The sequence below is a fragment of the Gossypium raimondii genome, chromosome 1, assembly GCF_025698545.1.
Source record: "Gossypium raimondii isolate GPD5lz chromosome 1, ASM2569854v1, whole genome shotgun sequence".
NCBI classification, from domain to species: Eukaryota; Viridiplantae; Streptophyta; class Magnoliopsida; order Malvales; family Malvaceae; genus Gossypium; species Gossypium raimondii.
The window spans coordinates 12,558,913-12,581,338 of NC_068565.1; the positions used below are offsets into that span (position 1 = coordinate 12,558,913).

The window sequence follows — 22,426 nt, forward strand, 5'->3', positions numbered from 1 at the left end:
ATGGAAAAAGGTAAAACTACTGCCTAGAATAAAGTCCTTCGAGGACTTGGAGTCCTTCATAATATAGGGGACATACAACTTATTACATTGGGATTTTTGGGCTGAAAAACTTTCGTATCACTTTGGACTCTAAAATGTTTATGGCTTCTTTAGACTTAATGCAACTAGGTGTCTTGTATTGGCTCGTAGAAACTCCTCGGGACACATAGTAATCCATTAGTGTGTCAAACCTTCCTTGTTTTACTACCCTAATCTCCAAAGCTGCAATTGCATTTCGCTTCCTGCAGCTTCTATATATATAATACAATGCTTCTTCCATTCTATAGCAACATTCTTCCATTATCTTTGGATCAAGCTCTATGCTATCGTTGCCTTGTTTTGCCTTGAGCTCCCAAAATAAGACGTAGTGGCCAGGAATTGAACATGTATCAGCGTAACTAGTGAACCCTGTCAAGATGAATCCGAGCGGATCAAGAAGAGTCTTTGCTTCTCTCACTGCATTTAACAGGTCTGCTTCGCTTGTTTTATCCGTATCTATACTTAGAATAACATTTTGGCTTCCTACAAATTGGAATTGAGGTGTATTGTTGTGGAACCCTGTCACCTTAAGAACATCTCCAACTTTATATCGATACAACCCTGAAAGGAAAAAGAATATCATTACACGAATTTATATACATATAGCTAGTAAGGAATTGTAATAATAATGTAAAAGGAATTTAATCAAATCGATAATTCCCATTTCTGCTATGATGCTACTTAGAAGAAATCAGTAGGAATAAATGGAGGAAAATAAAACTTACTTGCATAAGATGTGACCAGTAGTTCATAATATTGACCAAGCTTCACATGTACAAGATCAATAGGTTCAATATTCTCATTATTGCTCTTCTTTTCTACAGGTTCATGTTGAGAAGCATAATTAAACTGAACCTCTTGAGACAATGATAGACTGTTATTGTTCACGGGAAGGCATTCAAAGTAAGCCGTAGTGGGAAGAAAGGTGTAAGAGACATAGGAAGGTCCACTTAGAGGTTCTAGATTGATGCGGCAAAAAGCTTCAGAACAAACATACGTGTTTGATACTAAAGGGAGCCCCCCGCTATAGAATTCCAGTGTTTCAACATATTGACTCATAACTCCTGTGGTAATGGCACGAATAAACTTTGCATTAGGCCATAGCTTTTTGATGATTCCTTCCGACGATTCACAACTACATATCTTATGTATTGAATCAGCCAACTGAGGATTAGGCTTCATGATCGATGATGCTGCATTTTTGCATCCGGAGTCAGTGATCCAATCACTAATTTGACCTGATCTTATGTTGGAGCATAACTCTTTCCAGTAACCTTCTAAAAACTTGATAGCTCTTAGAAGTGCAGTTGCAAACTGTGAGCCAACCATTACAACCTCATCTGGCTGTATTAAATCAGCAAGTAATTGACAATACATGCTTTGGTTGGTGTCTGAGCAAAAGATTGCTTCAATAGGGCTTGTATGATGCTTGGAGATAATGTTCCTATAGTCATTGTTCTTGTACATGCTTGTTGTGGCAGCTCTTGCTTTGAGGCCACAAGGAGTTTCAGTCTCTTCTTTGGCAAACTGAAATTCCTGACTTTTAACTGCTTGGTCTAAGTTACCGAAGTGCCTGTAAATGAATTTACATTTAGGTCAACCCACATTTAATCAATTATCCAAGCAGGCAAAAGCAAAACTAAACAATAAATCATTGACAAAAGTACACCAACTCAATATGATTCGGCACTTAATCCTTTCCATAACTCATGGATGACAGGAAAAATCCATTATGAAGGAAACAAGTAATTAACGTTGTTTCCTAACACACCATGATTAATTTCAAACAATTGAAATCTTTGTAAATTGTTATGTTCAAACTTTAAAAAAAATACATATATATCTTTAAAAACAATAATAAAACAGAATTTTACATGGAGGTAAAAAAATTGTGATCTACATTCATCATTTAAAAGTAAATATATAATTATAAACTCAGTTTCTTACTTTTTCATCACAGCAGTTAACAGGGCAGAAGAAATTGGCAATAGTTTAAGAGTTTCAGCGGTGACAGGTATCAACTTTGGCTGTCCTCCTGAGGTGCCGCTGCTGCAAATCAAAGGAGATTGAGTTAGGAGAAAGCAGCAGTTGAAACAATAGATCAAAATAAACAGAGGCAAGAATTTTACACCTTCCAAAGAACTCCAACACAGATTCAGCTAAAAGGATATTTGATGGCTCCCCATTGGCAATCCTATCGAATGTAAGGCTTAATATCTTCATAGGTAACAATAGGCACATTCATTTTGAAGAGTTACTTGTCAGTTTTGCCATGGAGGTATCGACTTAGATATTCAGTTGCTGCATTTCTCTTTAGTATTTGAGCTAATACCTCTTCTTGTATTTGCTCAGCATTGGTTGTTAGTTCCTCTATCCTCTTCAACCCATCTTCAAACTCGTTCCTAGTTGCCATCATACCGAACTTTACTTTCTTAGCTCCCAATCATATATAATTGAAATTTGAAAGCTTGCACATATGTCTTTCTTTTGGTGAATATAGTCTACAACCTTTAGATTTTTAAATTATCTTTTCTAATGTTTTAGTTGAAAATTTATGATTTATTATCCACACATTTTCCCAAATTGATTTCATTTATATGTTTTCGAGGGTTACATGTGTTTAGAGGCATTGACCAACTTTAAAATTCGTAATTAATATCTACCCATTAATTGACTTACAGAATGCGAAGAATTAATTACTGGTTCGCTTCTATAGGTAATTACTGGACTCGCTCCAATAAATACCTTAAGAAATAAAATAATAATGTTTATAAGATGACAAAATTACAACATTTTAATATATTTAAGTTTTAAGAGACAGATGTAAAAAAGAATAATGGTGTTAATAAGATGACAAATAACATTTTAAAGATAATATATTTAATTATTCTTTGCGTAGTACAAGGTAACTTCGAGTCAAAAGAAAACAGAAGCTTGTATTTAAAACTGAATATGGTGTCAATTTTATGATTTAAAAGTGAATATGTGAACCACATGACTACCAATTTTATGATTTAAAAGTAAATATAGTGGATTTTAAATTAATTGGTGTGAAATTTAAGATTTAGGTTTTCTTTGTTTTATTGAAAATTATTTCCAAATTTATTTTTTGAAAAATTAATATTTTCGATATTTAGATGGAGTTGTGTAAAATATTTTTTCTTTGGTTAGCGATTCTCTAAACATATTTCATAAAAGTCATTTTCAATGAAACAAACATATATTTGAGATTTTCTTATCTTTTCATTGTTTAATTGAATTTATTTTATATCTATAAATTTATATTCTACATTGTTCTTCATGACATAAATATATTTGTTAATAAAATATTATAGTTTAATTTTATTTTAACAACCGAATTTATTTTTAATATAAAATATTTTTAATAATCAATGTCATATAAACTTAATAATAAATAATATTTAATTAAAACTTAATTTAAATTACATATATTACATAAATAATAGTACATATTGACATATTAAAATTGTAATAGATAAATAAAGCTAAACATTATTTAAACAAATACTGTGTTTTTAGATTATGTTTTTCAATGTTTTTTCTTTTTATGAAAAAGAGCTCATGAAATAACTTTCTTATACAACTCTACCAAGGATATTAGCACACATACTATTGTCTATACTAAAACAACTTGCAAATTCAAGAAAAGATTCTTCAAGCTGACGAAGCTCAAGATTATTTTTGGGTACCCATTTTGCTAAAGCATCTACCACAACATTGACATTTTTTTATTATATGCTGATCAAAATTACCAAGGAACCAAATGTACTTAATAATGGTCTCACCATTTATTGCAGTCCCATAGTTGTTGGTTAGATCAAAAAGCTTCTTATTATCATAATCCTTTGTTAACATCTCTTTCTTCCCTATCAAAGTTTATAACCTTTCAACTCGGTCTAGACATTAAGACCGAATTTGGAAGATTACATTGACCACCAAAATGGTCTAGCAGAGCTAATGGAGTTTAAAAATAGTTGTTTAAAACATTTTCTTTAGTTTCTGAAGGAAAACTAAGCGTATTTCCAAAAGGTACAATTTAATTTCAAAAACCAATTGGTCTTAATGATTGTTTTGCAAAAGTTGAATTCCAATATTATTTTTATAATTTACAAATCTCATTTACATAATCAAGCAATAGAAAAAATGATATTTAACATAGTTTTACTGAAAACAAGATTTCATGCACAATTAATTCAAAATCCATTTTTCAATATCCTAAGATTAAATTAAATGTCATACATGCCAAATAAACCCAAAACTTAAGTCCATGCCACAGTTCAAAGAAACCAATACAATTCCAAATAGTAGAAATTATAATATAATGTCTAAAATACTTTTAATAAATAAAACTATCCGACCCGAGCCTTCTGGATGCCGTGTCCTAATCTAGTGGGTTATCTATAAAAATGGAAATTTAAAAGGGATGAGCTTAAGATGCTCAGTGTGAGTCCAATCACAAGAAAATCGATGTAGAACAGTAGACAACGCATACGGAATAACAATTCTTAGATTAATCGCAACCATTTAGCAAATCACAATATCGATTTTGCAATCAACATTTCTCTATAATATTTCAGAATTTAGAGTTTTGTATGCACATGCTTATGAATGACAATGCAATTTTAATTTATCAAAAACAGTTCTACCCAACTCAGCTACACTCCACACTATGAGTTCCATAGAACTCATCCATCTGTACATACCGAGTTGTGGATAAACCACTACTAATTTGCAATTAAACTGCCACTTTGTTGTAACACCCCCAACCCGTATCCCTCGCCGGAACTGGGTTACGGAGCATTACCGAAGTTTACAGGTCAAACAGACAGAAATTTCAACATTTCATATTGATGCGGTCGTTGAAAGAACCAAAAATATCCTATCCCTAATAAATAATGAAAAAGAATAGTAAAAGGAAAGTAGGGTCAAATCCTTAGGGACTGGATTTGCACAATATCTTGTTCAGTGAAATCCCGGCAGAATCTTGCCCAAGAAAACTGCGTGCCTGGAAAAAAAATAAAAATAACAGAATTAAAGGTTTGGATCTGGAAATGAAAAATAAAATAAAAATAGAATTAAGAATATTGAATCAAAAATTCAAGAAATTAAAAATAGAGTTGAGAGAAAGGAAATTCTTATGGGAGATTCCAGCCTCCAGTTGTCTCGTTCCACCTTGGGTTCAATCCTCGGGTTTTAGATGATCCTTCCTAAACCGAATAAGCCAGTTATAGTGGAAGAGGACGCCTACGACCACCAGCTCCAAGGATTTAGACTTACGATTTAGTGGAACCTGACTCTAGCCAACAATTACTTTCATGGGATCGTCTTATGCTAGATCAACGCTTCTCAATGGCGAATCCCACGCCATTTTGTCTCTTGGGCTCACCAACCTCTGACGCAGTAAGCTAACGAACCGACTGTGCAACCTTCCCAAAACATACAAAGCGGTCGCCTTTGTTTACGTTGAAAAGCTTACTTCTTAAGGGACATGGACGGAAGCGTTAGCCCCGTAGTGCGGAGAAACGATGAATACTCAACGAGGAGGCTAAGTACGGACTCTAAGCCTCAAGAACCCTTTTTGGGGAATATTGACAACTTTAGGCTAGATGAGTTTAGTGGCTCATGGTTGTGGTGGAAAAGAAAATAAATATAATAAAAATAGAGATTTTATTGAAAGGAAATATGAGAAGAACAAAAGCCTAGACTTTTGGGGAGAAAGTGTTTATAGAAAAATGATTTTTTCTTTTTGAGTTACTTCACCCCTATTTATAGTGCTAGGGGAGATAGTCTAATCCCACTTAAACTCCCAAAAGATAAATACATTTAATTGAAGATAAATAAAATAAAATCCTAAAATTAGATAATCCTTAATAATTATCTTAATATTAATTATCCTAATATAATTAAAATATAGTTTGATAGAATAAAAACTCTTCTTTTTGCATTTCAACCCTTGTGCCCTCCATGCTTGCACTTTTGGCACAAACTTTTCTTTGTGTCGCACATTGGCCCATTTTATCTCTAAATTCACACTTTTGCACTTAATTTTGTTTTTGCCTCAAATTTAGTCCCTATGAGATAAAAGATCATAAATTGCTCAAATTAGTAGGGTCATACTCATAATAAATATATAATTAATACATAAAGATACGTTATTCTAGAGTGTTATCAAATATAACATAACATTCATGTTAGAAACCAATCAAACTCATACATACTGTCCCTTATTCGAGCCCTCGAGGCCCAAAATACGCGTTAGAAATAAGTCAGGACTAATTCGAAAACTCAGGAAATTTTTCGAAATACATTAAAAATTTTCAAAGCTGCAGGGGTCACACGGCCATGTCCCAACCCGTGTCCATACTCGTGTAACTCTCTGACTTGGTCACACGACCAAGTCACATTGTAACATCCCAATTTTAGCTAAATCAGAATAGTAGTTTCAGAACCACAAATTTGAGGTCATAAAATTATTTTAATATTAATTTTGGTATTTACAGTATGTTATTTGATATGTGTGAAAATTTCATGATTTAATTTTACCGATTGGTTAGTTAATTTGATAAAAGGACTAAATCGCGTAAAATGTAAAATTGACTTTCTATTTGTTAAAGTACTTCTTTCTTATGGTTTATTAATTGTAAAGTCTTTAAAATGAAATTAGGCCATTGAAAATATGAGTGGACGGTATTGGGCATGCATTATATGGTTTTTAAATTAAATTATTTAGGCAAGTGTGTTTTGGTAGATAAAGTGTGCAAGAACTGTCCGTTGATGATTCGAGATTTTTGCTTTCCGGTTGATCTGATGTTATTTCCATTCGACGAATTTGATATAATCCTGGGTATGGATTGGTTAACACTGCACGATGTTATTGTAAACTACAAACGAAAGACGATCGATTTGAGATGTCAGAATAATGAGATTATCTAGATTGAGTCAGATGATCTGAATGGGTTGCCGGTAGTTATTTGTTCGATGTTAGCTCAAAAATATATGAGAAATGGTTGTGGAGCTTACTTTTCCTATGTACTCGACTCTAAAGTGACTGAAAAGAAGATTGAATCAGTACCAGTTGTGTTTGAATACTCGGATGTGTTTCCTGAAGAGTTATCGGGTTTGCCACCGATCAGAGAAGTTGAATTTGGTATTGAGTTAGTGTCGGGAACAACTCCGATATCGATAGCTCCGTATAAAATTGCACCGACCGAATTAAAAGAATTGAAAGCTTAGTTGCAAGAGTTGACAAATAGAGGTTTTGCACGACCGAGTTTTTCTTCCTGGGGTGCACTGGTTTTTTTTGTGAAAAAGAAAGATGGAACTATGAGAATGTGCATTAATTATCGACAGCTAAATAAAGCGACTATCAAGAATAAATATCCTCTGCCACGTATAGACGGATTGTTCGATCAGCTGAAAAGGGCTACAGTGTTTTCAAAGATAGATTTAAGGTCGAGTTATTATCAGCTGCGAGTTAAAGACTCCGATGTGCCAAAAAATGCTTTCCAAACTAGGTACGGACATTATGAGTTTTTAGTTATGCCTTTTAGACTAATGAATGCACCTTCTATTTTTATGGACCTAATGAATCAGATATTCAGACCATATTTGGATAGATTTGTTGTTGTGTTTATAGATGACATCTTGATCTATTCCCGTGATGAGTATGAGCATGCTGAACATCTGAGAATAGTGCTACAGACTTTGCGAGATAAACAGTTATTTGCAAATTTCAGTAAATGTGAGTTCTGGTTACTAGAATTTGGTTTTCTGGGGCATATTGTGTCAGCATCGGGTATTCGAGTCGATCCGAGTAAGATTTCGGCAATATTGGATTGGAAGCCTCCGAAAAATGTATCTAAAGTCCGAAGCTTTCTCAGACTCGACAGTTATTACAGATGATTCGTAAAAGGTTTCTTAATGATTATAACTCCGTTGACGAGACTAATTTAGAAAGATGTTAAGTTCGAGTGGTCGGACAAGTGCCAGAAAAGTTTTGATCAGTTGAAAGCTCTTTTGACTGAGGCTCAAGTGTTAGTACATCCAGAATTAGGTAAAGAATTTGTAATCTATAGTGATGCATCATTGAATGGTTTAGGCTATGTTTTGCTAGAAGACAAAGTAATAGCTTATGCCTCGAGAAAATTAAAGCCGCATAAACAGAATTACCCGACGCAAGATTTGGAATTAGCAGCTATCGTGTTCGCATTGAAGATTTGGCGTCCCTATTTGTTCAGTGAGAAATGTCATGTTTATTCTGATTACAAGAGCTTAAAATATTTGATAACTCAGAAAGATCTAAATCTACGACAGCGAAGATGGTTGGAATTGTTAAAAGATTACGAGCTAGTGATTGACTACCATTTGGGAAAGGGCAATGTCATTGCTGATGCTTTAAGTCAGAAATATTTGTTTGCTCTACGTCCAATGAATACTCAGTTAGCTCTATCTGATGACGGCTCGATTATAGCTGAGTTGAAAGCAAGACTGTTATTTATGCAGCAGATTTGCGAAGCTCAGAAAGTTGATAATGATTTGTTAGCAAAACAGGCTCAATGTGATTTGAATTCTGATTCAGAGTTTCGAGTTGATGCTAATGATTTTTTAAGATTTAGAGGCCGAATACGTGTACCGAGAAATTCAAAGTTGATTCAGATGATTTTAAATGAAGCTCAGAGTAGTCGTTTGTCTGTTCATCCAGGAAGCACAAAAATGTATTACTATCTGAAACAGCTTTACTGGTGGTCTGGTATAAAACATGACATCTCAGAGTTTGTTTCTAAATGTTTGATCTGTCAACAAGTTAAAGCTGAGCATCAGGTACCGTCTGATTTATTGCAGTTGATTATGATTCCTGAGTGGAAATGGGATAGAGTGACTATGGATTTTGTGTCGGGATTACCCCTATCTTCGAGAAAGAAAGATGCGATCTAGGTTATAATTGACAGATTGACGAAATCAGTTCATTTCATTCCAGTACGAATTCACTATTCTCTTGATAAGTTAGCTGAGTTGTATATTTTCGAGGTTGTGAGATTGCACGGAGTACCTATTTTTATTGTTTCGAATAGAGATCTGAGGTTCAGATCGCGGTTTTGGAAGAAACTACAAGATGCATTAGGTATAAAGCTACACTTCAATACCACTTTTCACCCACAGAAAGATGGACAATCTGAGCGAGTTATTCAAATACTTGAGGATATGTTACGATGTTGTGTTCTTGAGTTTAAGGGTGTGTGGGAAAAGTATTTTCTATTGATTGAATTTGCGTATAATAACAGCTTTCAATCGAGTATTAAAATGGCACATTACGAAGCTTTATACGATCGCAAATGCCGAACACCTTTGTACTGGACTGAACTTAGTGAGAATAAGATTCACTAGGTCGATTTAATTAAAGAGACTTAACAGAAAGTGAAAGTGATTCGTGATTAGTCTGAAAGCAGCGTCAGATTGTTAGAAATCGTACGCAGACTTGAAACGAAAAGATATTGAGTTTCAAATTGGGGATCGATTGTTTTTAAAAGTATCTCCATGGAAGAAAATACTTAGATTTGGCAGAAAAAGCAAGTTAAGTCCTATATTCATTGGACCGTATGAAATTGTTGAGCGTATCGGGCTGGTTGCTTATAGATTGTCGTTGCCACCTGAATTAGAAAAGATTCATAATGTATTTCATGTATCGATGCTTCGACGATATCGATCCGATCCCTCACATATGATTTCTCCGTCTGAGATTGAGATTCAGTCTGGTATGAGATACGAAGAAGAACCGATCCAAGTTTTAGATCGGGAGGTAAAGAACTGAGAAATATGAAAATTTCATTAGTGAAGGTCTTATGGCATTGACATGGGGTTGAGGAAGCTACGTGGGAGCCTGAGAAAGTTATGAGAGAGCAATATCCAAACCTATTCACTGGTAAGATTTTCGGGGACGAAAATCCCTAAAGAGGGAGAGTTGTAACAACTCGGTTTTAGCTAAATCAGAACAGTGGTTTTGGAACCACAAATTCGAGGTCGTAAAATTATTTTAATATTAATTTTGGTATTTAAATTATGTTATTTGATATGTTTGAAAATTTCGTGATTTAATTTTACCGATTGGTTAGTTAATTTTATAAAAGGACTAAATCGCGTAAAATGCAAAAGTGGCTTTCTATTTGTTAAAGTACTTATTTTCTATGGTTTATTAATTGTAAAGTACTTAAAATGAAATTGTGCCATTGAAAATATGAGTGGACGGTATTGGGCATGCATTATATGGTTTTTAAATTAAATTATAAAGGTTAATTTGGTAAATAATTTATAAATGGTTAAAAAAATAAAAATAAAAATAAAAATAAAGTAAAAATGCATGCATAATCATCTTGTTGGCCGAATGTACCAAAGAAAAGAAGCCATTTTTTTGAATCTTTATATTCGGCACTCTTGAAGCTTGATTTGGGTATGTTCTTTACTCGGTTTTTTGATAATTTTTATATTTTTTAGATCATTACTTTGTATTCTAGCTAGATTGTACCTTTAATTTCAAAATTTTTAAAGATTTTGAGAGTTGCCATTGTTGAATATATGTGTTCTTTGATGTTTAATGTTGAAATATGAAAGCTTGATGATAGTTTTACATGTTTTGTAAAGTAATTTTTGACAAAAATGTCAAATAAGGATTTATTTGTGAAAATGTGAGGTTAAATGTGTGAATAAATGATAAATATGGGCTGATATGTACACTTGGAAAATTTGGCTAACTTAGGAAGGTATTAAATTGCATGAATTTTGTATATTTGTGAAATAGGGACTAAATTGTAAAAATGTGAAACTTTGGGGCCAAAAGTGTAAACATGCCCAAATGTGTCTTTTGGATTAAATTAAATAAAGTAGTGATTGAATAAGTTGAAGTTGATATTATATAGATCAAGAAAAGTGGAATTCGGATCTAGATCGGAGGAAAACTAAAGTTATCGACTAAACGACTCGATTCGTTGTTTTAGCATCCCAGGCAAGTTCGTAAGTGAAAAAAATTGTTACAATTATGCTTTTAATGCTTTGATATTGCATAAATTGTATACACGAGAATACGGTCATGTTCGACAATGAATCGACTATGTTTAGCACTAGTATGCGATTCGAGATAGCTTCGGCTGTTTATGGCACTTAGTGTGCAATTGAGAATAGCTTCGTCTATATATATGACACTTAGCATGCAAGATTGAGATAGCTTCGGCTATGTAAGGTACTTAATGTGCAGGATTATAATAGCTTCTGTTATGCGATGGCATTTAGTGTGCGAAACATTGAGTATTCGATAGTGTTACGAGAAGGTATGAGTTCGTTATGAGTTTGTACAGGTATGTACATGTAAGTATGAAGTTCAAATAGAAAAGGTTAAGACTTTGCATATAAGTATACGAATAAGCTTATGGAAGGTTTAATATTATCATGAATTATACATTAATTTGTTCAAATTGATGATTTGTGTTTTATGAATTGGTGAGTATATTTAGTACGAACTTACTAAGCTTTGTAGCTTACCTTGTTTTTTTTCTTGTGTTTTATAGTGAATTCAAGGCTAGCTCAGATTCGGGAATCGTCAGAGACTACGCCACACTATCCAACCATTTACTTGGTATTTTTGAGTTGTGTATATATGGTATATGGCATGTATACGCTAGTGTCAATATGATATATTTTGAGATATGAATTTAGCTATGTGAGTTGGCTTGTAAATGATGTATAAGCTATTTTCGATATGGGTCGTTTTGATCTGTATATATATACATATAGCCATGAGAAAATGGCTTGATAATAATGCTATCCGAATGTTGGTTAAACGTTGTTCGTTTTTTAGCATACTAATGCTGTCTGAATGTTGTTTAAATGCTGTCTTAATGTTGGTTAAATGTTGTTCGTTTTTGAGCATACTAATGTTGTCCGAATGTTGTTTAAATGTTGTTCAAATGTTGGTTAAATGTTGTTCATTTTTGAGCATATCAATGCTGTCTAAATTGGTACTTAAATGCTGATCATTTTTGTACAAATCAATGTTGTCCGAATGTTGTTACTGCTGTCCGAATAATTGTGAATTAATTAGGTTTGAATGTTGAAATTCAATGCTGTCCAAAATAGGACATGCTTCCTATGATTATTTAGTGTAAATGCTTGTTTAATTGGAGTATATTGCTGTCCAAAACAGGGTAGGTTACCTATGTTTGTCTTATTTTACGTAATTAGTAATTTGTTAATGAAATAAATGAATAGAAATGGATGTTTTGCCATAGGCTCAGTATATGAAATGTGTTGTTATATGTTTGAAAATATTTTAAGTATTTGAATGACATGAAATTCAATTAGATAAATGGGAATGAAAGGGTTGAATTTTGAAGCATGATTTAAAAATGTAATTTATTTAGTAAAGCATGATTAACATATGGTGTGGCTTGTTAATGACCTGTGTTTTGATGTATAAATTGATTTGTAAATTGTTTTGTAAAAGATGAAAATTATTTTGATCATTAGGTGAGATGAATTAGGATATATATATACACATGATGCATATTTATATTCGGCTATGGTATTTGATTCATTTTGTTAAGTATGAGACCTTGATATTTGGTAATGCCTCGTAACCCTAATCCGGCGACGGATACGAGTTAGGGGTGTTACACACATGTCTGTGTACTAGGCCGTGTGAGCATACTAACTTGCATTCTTAAAAGATATAGGGGACACACGACCGTGTCACCTAGCCGCGTGTCACACACGGTTGAGACACACGCTCGTGTCTCTACCCGTGTGGACGAAAATAAGTCATTTTACAAGCCATATTTCTCACCCAATTTGGTGTCAACCTACAATCAACATTATGCATATAAACAAGCCATATTATGCAATCCAAAACAAGCAAAGTCAAGTCTTAAACATATAGTATATTCAAATACAACCAATACGCCCTTAGGCACCTCAAATGACAATTATAAACATGTTTAATATCCATGTAACCAATAAAGCAACCAACTTTTATGTATAATTGCATTAACACACAATATGTAAATCATTTACCAAAACTTAACATTTGGTACCAATTTTGGTACCAATTGTATCACTTATTCAATAACATCAAATACATATACATTACTATAGCATAGTATCAAATCACACCAAGTTATAAAACATACCTCATATGCATATTCAACTACTATTTTACCTTTCATCATTCAACCACAAATCATTCCACACATCAACATTATAAGGAAAATTATGCACATACCAAAATACCAAAACACAAATCAAATAAGTGGCTTATCTCAACAAAACACATATAGGGCAACATTTATCCAAAATAACCTATACATGTCATTATAACCAAAATTAAAACATTTGAAAGTACTGATAGAACTGATGGATAGTATGATATAACTCCGATAAGTTTCTAACCCAATCAAGCTTTCGATAATCTGTGAAATAAAGGATAAACAACTACGTAAGCAATGAATGCTTAGTAAGCTCGTACAAACTTTAAACATAATATTCCAATTCAATAATAAAATTTATATATTAAATATAAAGCTATTCCAATGCCTCAAGATTTATCAACTACATAACCATCAACTCATAAATGAGTAAGTCTATCAACATCATATATATATATTCATTTCTAACTTAATAGGATTTTATAAACATTATACACCATCATTAACCTTTTCATAAAACTACGAATAACTTCCTTTACTTATTTTCCATTCTATTTACTAAACATAAACTTAAATAAAAATATCAATTAACTAATTAATATATTTATTCATAACATAGGTAAGTTCAACCATAACATACGTAATTTCTCATATATAAGTGCATTATTCAACTCATCAATCCCTTTTTCATCATATCACATTTCAATTATAAACTTACCGTTTCATTTGTATAATACTAGACATAAGCATATACATCAATAATAATCTCAAGCTTGACATAAGCCTAATCACCATCATCAATACACAAGTTAGTGCATTTATGTATATAACTCATTTTCATGTTTCAAATCACTATCCCATTTTCAATTCTCATACAATATCATCCAATATCAATCATAGTACTGTTTTATTTAATTACCCCTATTAACATGACTCAGACTTGGACGGATACACGAATCCAACCAACAGACCAATTTGGCACCTAGTGTCTCATCGGTTAAACCGAAGTAAATTGACACCTAGTGCTTCATTGACTCGAAATCGAAGAAATCCTTGAACTCTTCCTATCCTATAGCATACTATCTATATCCGAATCACCCGATACAGTTAATAGGGTTTAATTTCACTTCCAAATACAACCAATATCCAATTATTATATTTGCACATATATATATTCTTTTCAATTCAAATAATCAACACATTCATAATTTATATACCAATTCAATCCATTTCAATTAACTATCAAATGTTAACCTTTTTAATTCATACATATTAGCACATCATTTCAACATCATTTCGTACTATACTCAAATTGCACATGCTAACATCTTTTATTTGATTAACAATGTCCCAATTCACATAATTGCTATTTAAATAACTATTCACATATCAAACCATAATTATTTATACATTGGCATTAGTCATTCAATAATTAACAAATCTTTCAAACTCATTAAAAAATTTACCTTATCAAGATTTTCCATAGAAGAACGACTTACGGATAAGAGTACATCATCAACAGAAGCTCATAGAGCTGGTCCACTAGAACACGCCAATGGAAGCTCATAAGAGTTGAACAGAAGCTCGTAAGAGCTGGTCCACCCAATCACTCCAAATAGAAAGTAAAACACGAGAATTCGCAACAAATGCTGAACCCCGGTTTACTTGATTAATATGTCGATATCTCCCTCCAATACCATCATACAACAATTTAGGAATGTACTCAAATCCCGCGTTCCATCAAACCGAAATCCAATTCAATTTTATAATTCTAACAATAATTCATTTCCAAAAATAGAACAAATAAATAATACCATTAATCAACTTATACAAAATATTAAATTTTTACTGTACAAACTTACTTGGCTAAATTGCAAAAATACCAAGATTTAGGGGCATTTTGGTAATTTTTTATTTTCCTCGATTTTCCACCGATCTTGATCTAAATTAATAATTTCATTCAATTTAATAATTTATACAATAAAACAATTCATTTCATATAATTTGGTTTTTGACATTTTACAAAATTTCCTAAATTTTACTTTTATTCAATTTAGTCTCTAAGCCCAAATCATGCAAATTAACTATTTTAATGCAAACCCATGCTAGCTGAATATTCATGGCATTCAATACATCCTATGTTTTCAATAATTTTACAACAAATCCTTGTATTTTTACTATTTCAACAATTTAGTCCCCAATCGGAAATTCATCAAAACACTTAATAAAATACTTTTAAATAAGAATTAATATCTCAAATACATCATTTAATAACTAAAATCATATATATTCATCAATGGAAACTTCCAAAATTTTAGTTAAATAAAAAACTAAGGTAAGATTTAGTTGGACCTAATTGTAACAATCTCAAAATTATAAAAATATAAGAAACGGTAAGAATTGAACTTACATAAAACAAAATATGAAGAACCAGCTTAAAACTTTCTCTTCTATGGCAGTTTAGACCGAAACAAGAAGAAATGTCTAGAAAATTTTCAATTTCTAATTTGTTTCATTTTAATTTCAATTAAATTATAAATTTGCCATTGAATGGCTTTATTTTATTATTTTCCTTCCTTATGCCGTTTCACCCTTTTAATTTTGGTATATTTGCTTCTTAAGTCCTTCCTCTTTTATTAATCAAGTCATTGAATCTCTTAAATATTATAATTAGTAAATTTTGCACCTTTTTCAATTTAGTCCTTTTAATTAATTAAATATTGAAACGTTAAAATTTTTTAACGAAAATTTAATACTACCTTAATGACACTCCGTAAATATTTATAAAAATATTCACGGTTCGGTTTACAGAAACGAAGTCCCGATACCTCACTTTCTAAAACCACTTGACCTAATAAATCATTATAAAACACAAATTACTAATTCAAAAACATTTTTTAAAATCATATTTGACTTGTAAATATTAAATAAGAATATTTACAAACTTAATTGCCGAATTTGGTGGCCTCGAACCACTATTTTCGACACCACTGAAAATCGAACTATTACACATGGTTGTAAAAATTGGGGGTAAACCACCAATATTTTCAAATAAAACATTTGCAGATAAACTGCTAGTTGGTTTGTGGATAAGCCACTACTAGTTTGCAGATTATTAAACTGCCACTCTTCCTCCATGCATAGCGTCTCACCTCATGCAATGCAATATGACATGCTTTGTAAAAGAACAATGCAAAAACAGTGGACATGCTTTACATGTATTCAGTTCAAAACTACCAGTAGACATGCTTAACATGTATTCAGTTCAACACTAGCAGTAGACATGCTTAACATGTACTCAATAGGGTGGTAACAGTATTAACACTAACAATTTTTTAGTATTACTTTGACAGTAGGCATGTAATATTCACATGTCATACCATATAACAATAGCACTTTAGTCATTAAATTGCAGATTTCAAAATAACAATATCAGGGACTTAACTGAGTGAATAAAACTCTGAAAATAATTCAGGGGATATACAAGGACTAAACATATCATAAATTTCTAAGCAAAATTGTAAAGAATGGGTCACACGGCCGTATGGCTAGGCCATGTGAGGGTCTCATGGTCGTATGGAAGGGTTACACAACTGTGTAGCCAGACTGTGTAATAGGTTTAAATTAATTTTACTTGCAAAATTTCTGATGTATTGACCTATCTGATTTCTTTTTACTTGCAATTTAAATTAATTTTTTATTTTAATTTTGTACATATTGTATATGTATTATCATTAATTTCAAACAATACGCTTTAATACTTATTATATGTTATTTTTAAGCGCATATATATATTAAATACATAATTTTCATATGCATACAAATGCAATAGAATTTCTATTACAATATAGTGTGACATATTTTTTATCATCAAATTCTCTAAAGATCAAATCTCAAACTTTGATCATATTGAAATTCTTGATACAATCCTTATTTGACTTTACTCTTGTACCACATGAGTGATGGGATGTTAAAATCATTCAAGAAACCATTAAAAGCTTCAAATAAATATTATGATAAATTATTTGATGGATTCTTCCCACCATATTATTCACGGCCCCATTTTAATTATTTAGTGATATTTTAACAATTTTTTTATATCATTCACACTTAATTTTGTTAATTTTTTTTACCTTGAATCTGGATCTGAAATCATGAACCTAGGACTTCAAACCCCAAACTCTAAGCCAAAAATCCTAAACCTCGAACTTCAAATCCAACCCTCCAACCTTGACCTCGTACCTCGAACTCTAAATTTTGAATCCAAATTTAGGGTTTGAGTTTGTGGTTCGAATTTTGAGTTCGAGATTTAAGTTTGAGTTTAAGATAAAAAATTATAAAAAATTATGTGTAAATAATATGAAAAAATATTGAAATATCATTAAATAATTAAAAAATCATAAAAAAATATAGTGGGAAGAGTGCGTATAATAATTTCTCGAATATATAAGAATCAAATAAAAGTAACAATGACTTTCCTTAAGTTAATATCAAATTTTTTCTTCTTTCTCGAACTTTTCATGGAAACAAAGAAAAGCGTAAAGGGAACAGAGGAAATTGAAGGGTTGAGAGAGAGAGAGAGAGAGAGAGAGAGAGAGAGAGAGAGAGAGAGAGAGAGAGAGAGAGAGAGAGAGAGAGAGAGAGAATTATCTGTTTTACCTGTTTGAAGCTCGAAAACTTTTGCAGAGGTGAAAGTATATTTCCAGGTTCTCTCCACTGATTTTCGATGAGAAACTTGAGAGGGGTGATGAAGGAACGCAAGTAAAATCGTCCAAATTAGGGAAGCGAATAATCTGGGAGTAGAGTGATGAGATGATGAAAACTACCCTCAAAACTCTGCTGCCTGCAAACACCTTTCGCTTCCCTGATTTGGCAAATTTTCCAAATGTTCCATTTCTGTTACCATTTACCTCCTCGGCCTCTGCAACTTTAAACAACCAAATGAAACAAACACTACCAGCCCCAAGGGTTAGCTTAGCTGTGTGTGTATGCATTTATATATACTCGAAATTTCGTCCCGGGGTGAACATAATAGTACTTTTATTTTAATATTTAAATAAAGAAAACTTAAAAAAAGTGAGTGGTAAGAATTATTATGCAAATATTAGTATAAAGACAAAAGATTCACATTCACCTTGTTTTCAAAGTTAGGTGAATGTCACATCAACTTTATCTTACATATTTAGCCCAATCAACAGTCGACGAAAGCCTATATACAGAACTGCATGGATGGATCCAATGGGTTCTATTTCCCTAAATAAAATAAAAAATGGCCTAAAGGCCTAGCTAAAAAAAATGAGTCCATTCAGCTAATTTAGCCCAAGAAATGTTTATGTTACTTTAAAAAGAAAAAATTATCAGTATAATTACAAAACATTTACCTTGGTTACAAATTTTGTTTAATATTAAATAAAAAGTTCAAACTTCCGCATCTCCCATTCTTGATTTAAAATTTAATAATAATTTGGAAGTAATTTAATTATAGTCCCAAAAAATTAATTAATATCAAATTTGTTTAAAGCAAGGGTGTAGCTAAATTGGAAAATTATTGATTTAGACTTTTAGAATTTTTAAAATTTTAAATTAGTAAAATTAAAAATACACTTTGACCCCTAAAATGATAAAAGTTTTGATTTAATTCTTTAAAATTATAAATATATAGGCTATTAAAATTACAATTTAATTTCGGTCCCCTAAAAATTTTCTGGCTTCACCCTGCTTTAAAGTTTAAAAAGAAAAAAATAAAAAAATAAAAAAAAGAGTAAGTTTTAATATATAAATGAAATAAAGGAACTTAATTTAATGTAATATTTCTTAAGATGGTCCTTACATGAAAAGTTAAAAACTAGTGAATCACCATCCAAAAGATAAATGTAAAGTTAGGAGGGAGCATTGTTGAGTGATGTTAGACGATCGACTTCCCTAGTTTCTTAATTCATTCACTTAAGCTTTCTCAGCTTTGCCTTTGATCTGCGTTCATCTTGTCTCCTCTGTGCTGCCTCTGCTTCTATCCTTTTCACTTATCTGCTTTTAGTTAGTACAATGTTGGGTACAATTGAAATCGTAATGCATTTATAATGTGATAAAAAAATTATATATGTTGATACACGATATCAACGAAGATAGAGAATGAAAAGAGGGGGATGTGTTGAGGAATGCCAATTCATCCATTCTAGGGTTGAGGCTCAGAAAAGTAAAGGGACTCAAGTAGAAAAAGGGCGAGAGCTTAGTATATTAGGGTTTTGAGTGGATAAACGTCCCCTACGTATCTTGGGGTATTTGTAGAAAAGGTGAGGGTTCTTATTCAATTATGCTATTCAGTAAACCTTAGTTGGCCCAATGTAGGGTTCAACTGGGTCCAAATTTAGGTAAGGATATAATAATACCATTTGTTGATACAAGGTACAACAAGGGATTAGATAATGGTGGTTCTGTGGAGGCTGATTCAGCTAAAGAGGTGGAGAGTTAGAAAGGAACCATAGAACAAGTTCAGAGAGAGAAAGAGACAGAGAGAATTTCCTCAGAGTAACTTTAAGGTTTTCAAGGCAAAAATGGTAAGAGGTTTGCTCAAAGTAACTTTAGAGTTTCTCAAGCAAAAATAATCGAAACAAATAAGAATAGAAAACTGCAAAATAAGAGTATTGAAAGGAAAAGGAAAGATTTTATAGGAAAAACCTCGATTGCATGAAATGTTTCAAGCAATCAGCCTTCCTAACTATTAACCAGTGATAGAAAGCTTCCCCATAAACAACTTTCAGATTGCGTATTTAATACTCGTACATCCCCTTTGTCCCTTCTAGAAGCTTCCCCAGCATGCCTTAATCAAAACATCGTTTCAACTGCCTGCTAAACCATTCACTGAGAAACAAGTAATGTTTGCCTGATGAAAACAAAGAATCACAAACTTATAACGAGTAAGAGAAAATGGTAAAGAAAATATCTTTGCTTATACTATCAGTATAAGGCATAAGCATCACATGCAGTGTAGAACAAACTTGTAGCAAGCAAAGAAATGGTGCACCATCTGTGATAAATAGATGTCCGTGTAGTGATGGAGGATATTCACCCATAAGCAAAGATATAACATACCACCCAAAAATATCTGCAAAGAAGACATGAGCTATATCCTCAGGATGAAAGAAACGAATACGCAATACGAAATAAAAGTATGACATGGAAGCAAGCAATAGTTACAAAAGTAAAATTTTATTAATATTTTCAAAAATTACAAATTATAAAAGCATTTACAAAGAGGCATTGTCTTTATCCTCAGATAGTGAATGCTCCGACTAGGAAGCTTAAAGACTTGACTCCTCACCTACAAGCCTATTTTCCTCTCCTTCTTCCAAACCATCCAGAGTAGACGCATGCCTCCAAGTTTCACTTCAAAAGGGTTGCTCCGGGAGGACTTCCCAAAGAAAACAAAATGCCTCATCTCCTGGCGAAAGTAATGACAATTGTCTTCAAATGGGTAGTTGATGTAAAAATCAAGCCGACAGCCACACCTAATCAGATCGAAAAAAGGCCTAAAATTCATTCCATGAGTGTAAATGGGACCAAATGCCACTTGCATGGCTAGCATGACCCGATCTACGATAATAGTCAGAACTCAGAACAGTTACTTGAGCATCCTCCTATCTTTTTCGGTCTTTCTCCTAGGCCACACATATATGTTTTAACTGAAGGCTTAGGCCTTTCACTTCGATGTCTCGGTCCACCAAAGCTCTTCGTAGCCTTTTCTTATCTTCTAGCAACTAAGCTTGTCATTTTTTTGCTAGTTCAGCACATAACCGAAGTTGGGCATTCTTCTCTTTCAAACATGCATTTTCACTCTGGACCCCCGTAAGGTCCCCATTTATTATTGGTATTGTTGCCTCATACCAACCAAGTTCTACTAGACCAAATGATTACCTTATTGAAAGCCATCCAGGGGCGTGTAAGAAGTCCTAGTGGCTTGATTAGCACCAAGGTAAGGCACGATTGCTAGGCTAAATCCTGTTTCAAACTAGTTGATCAGCTCATCAAACCAACTTGAGAATCAAACACACAAAAGTTAGGAGAACTTACCAGCAACTTCAAAAGAGTTGCGCCTTGCTTCCTTCCGAATGGGAGCCTCCAAAGGAACAGAAACAAATTTGTGCAAACCATCCGGATGCTCACTCCCATTAGCACCTTTAGTAATGTGAGAGGGAAATTGTACAGTGGGTAAAAGAGTGATGGAATGAGCCTTTCTGGAAGGAATATTCTAAGTTGACGTGTCAAAAGGAGCGCTTCCAAAATGAGGATGCCTCCGAGGAAGAGTAACAAATAGATTACCCCTCGGAGTAGCGGGTGGAGTATCCCTAAAGATCCTTTCAGGTGAGGGACTCCTATAAGCAAAACGAGAACTAGGTTATCAAATGGTAATTCCCCCATACCTCCAAAATGCATGCTCGCTTTTCGGCACAACCGTCCTTTGCCTCTTGTCAGGGATAGAAGCCTCTTTTGTTGACCACTTTGGCTCGAACAGAGACACTTCCACTTGTCTCTCCCTCTCACTAGATACACCCCGTTCAAAATATTAAAATTGTAAAGTTGAGATAATAAAATTTTTGATGTTTGGGTTCAAATCTTATTATTTATATGTATTTTTTATATTTTATATAAAAATATTAAAAAAGATAAAAATAATTTCCTCGAAATAATATTTGTTACTTTGTAAAATAATGATTTTTTTGGTAGTTTCAATTGACACTTGATTGATGGGTAATACCAACTCATTTAAACTCTTAAATAATAAGGTAAACTACACTACATATAACTTAACTATGCTTAAATTTCTTTTTTAGTCACCTAACTTTTAAAAATTTCCAAATGGTCACTCAACTAATCGGGCTTTTTAGTTAATTTTCATTAAGTGTTGTTAAATGTTTGACGGAAGAGTGAGGTGGCAATTCAAAAATTAGTATGATAACAAATTTAGCCCTCAAATTTCACATATTTATCAATTTAGTCATAATTTTAAAAAAATTAACCCTCAACATTTACATATTGTCTCAATTTGGTCCTAATACTAAAAAAAAACCAAAATTTATATAGAAATACATCAATATTTACAAAAAAATATAATAAATTTGTATAAAATCTAGAAATATTTTAAA

General features: G+C 32.5%; 2 protein-coding genes and 1 long non-coding RNA gene across 3 annotated transcripts; all 3 read right to left on the bottom strand.

Annotated features, from left to right (window-relative positions):
- Positions 1–27: 27 nt before the first annotated feature.
- Positions 28–2,491, bottom strand: LOC105782681 (indole-3-acetic acid-amido synthetase GH3.17). The gene is given in 5 exon segments (XM_012607585.2): positions 28–639; positions 804–1,651; positions 2,026–2,127; positions 2,210–2,277; positions 2,279–2,491. Coding segments are annotated over 5 exon segments (1,788 nt in total). The 3' UTR covers positions 28–82.
- Positions 2,492–12,978: 10,487 nt separating this feature from the next.
- LOC128041408 (uncharacterized) lies at positions 12,979–18,322 on the bottom strand. The gene is made up of 2 exons (XM_052631868.1): positions 17,946–18,322; positions 12,979–13,550 (listed from the first exon to the last, which is right to left on the bottom strand). The coding sequence occupies exons 1-2, from the start codon at positions 18,278–18,280 to the stop codon at positions 13,535–13,537; spliced, it is 351 nt and encodes a 116-aa protein (XP_052487828.1). The 5' UTR covers positions 18,281–18,322; the 3' UTR covers positions 12,979–13,534.
- Positions 18,323–20,476: 2,154 nt separating this feature from the next.
- On the bottom strand, positions 20,477–21,692 carry LOC105787218 (uncharacterized). The gene is made up of 2 exons (XR_008193919.1): positions 21,354–21,692; positions 20,477–21,281 (listed from the first exon to the last, which is right to left on the bottom strand). It is a non-coding gene; the product is annotated as an uncharacterized LOC105787218 (long non-coding RNA).
- Positions 21,693–22,426: the final 734 nt, after the last annotated feature.

Excerpts from the sequence above, each read along its gene's own strand:
- LOC128041408 (XM_052631868.1), bottom strand. The coding sequence starts at position 18,280 with ATGCATACACACACAGCTAAGCTAACCCTTGGGGCTGGTAGTGTTTGT.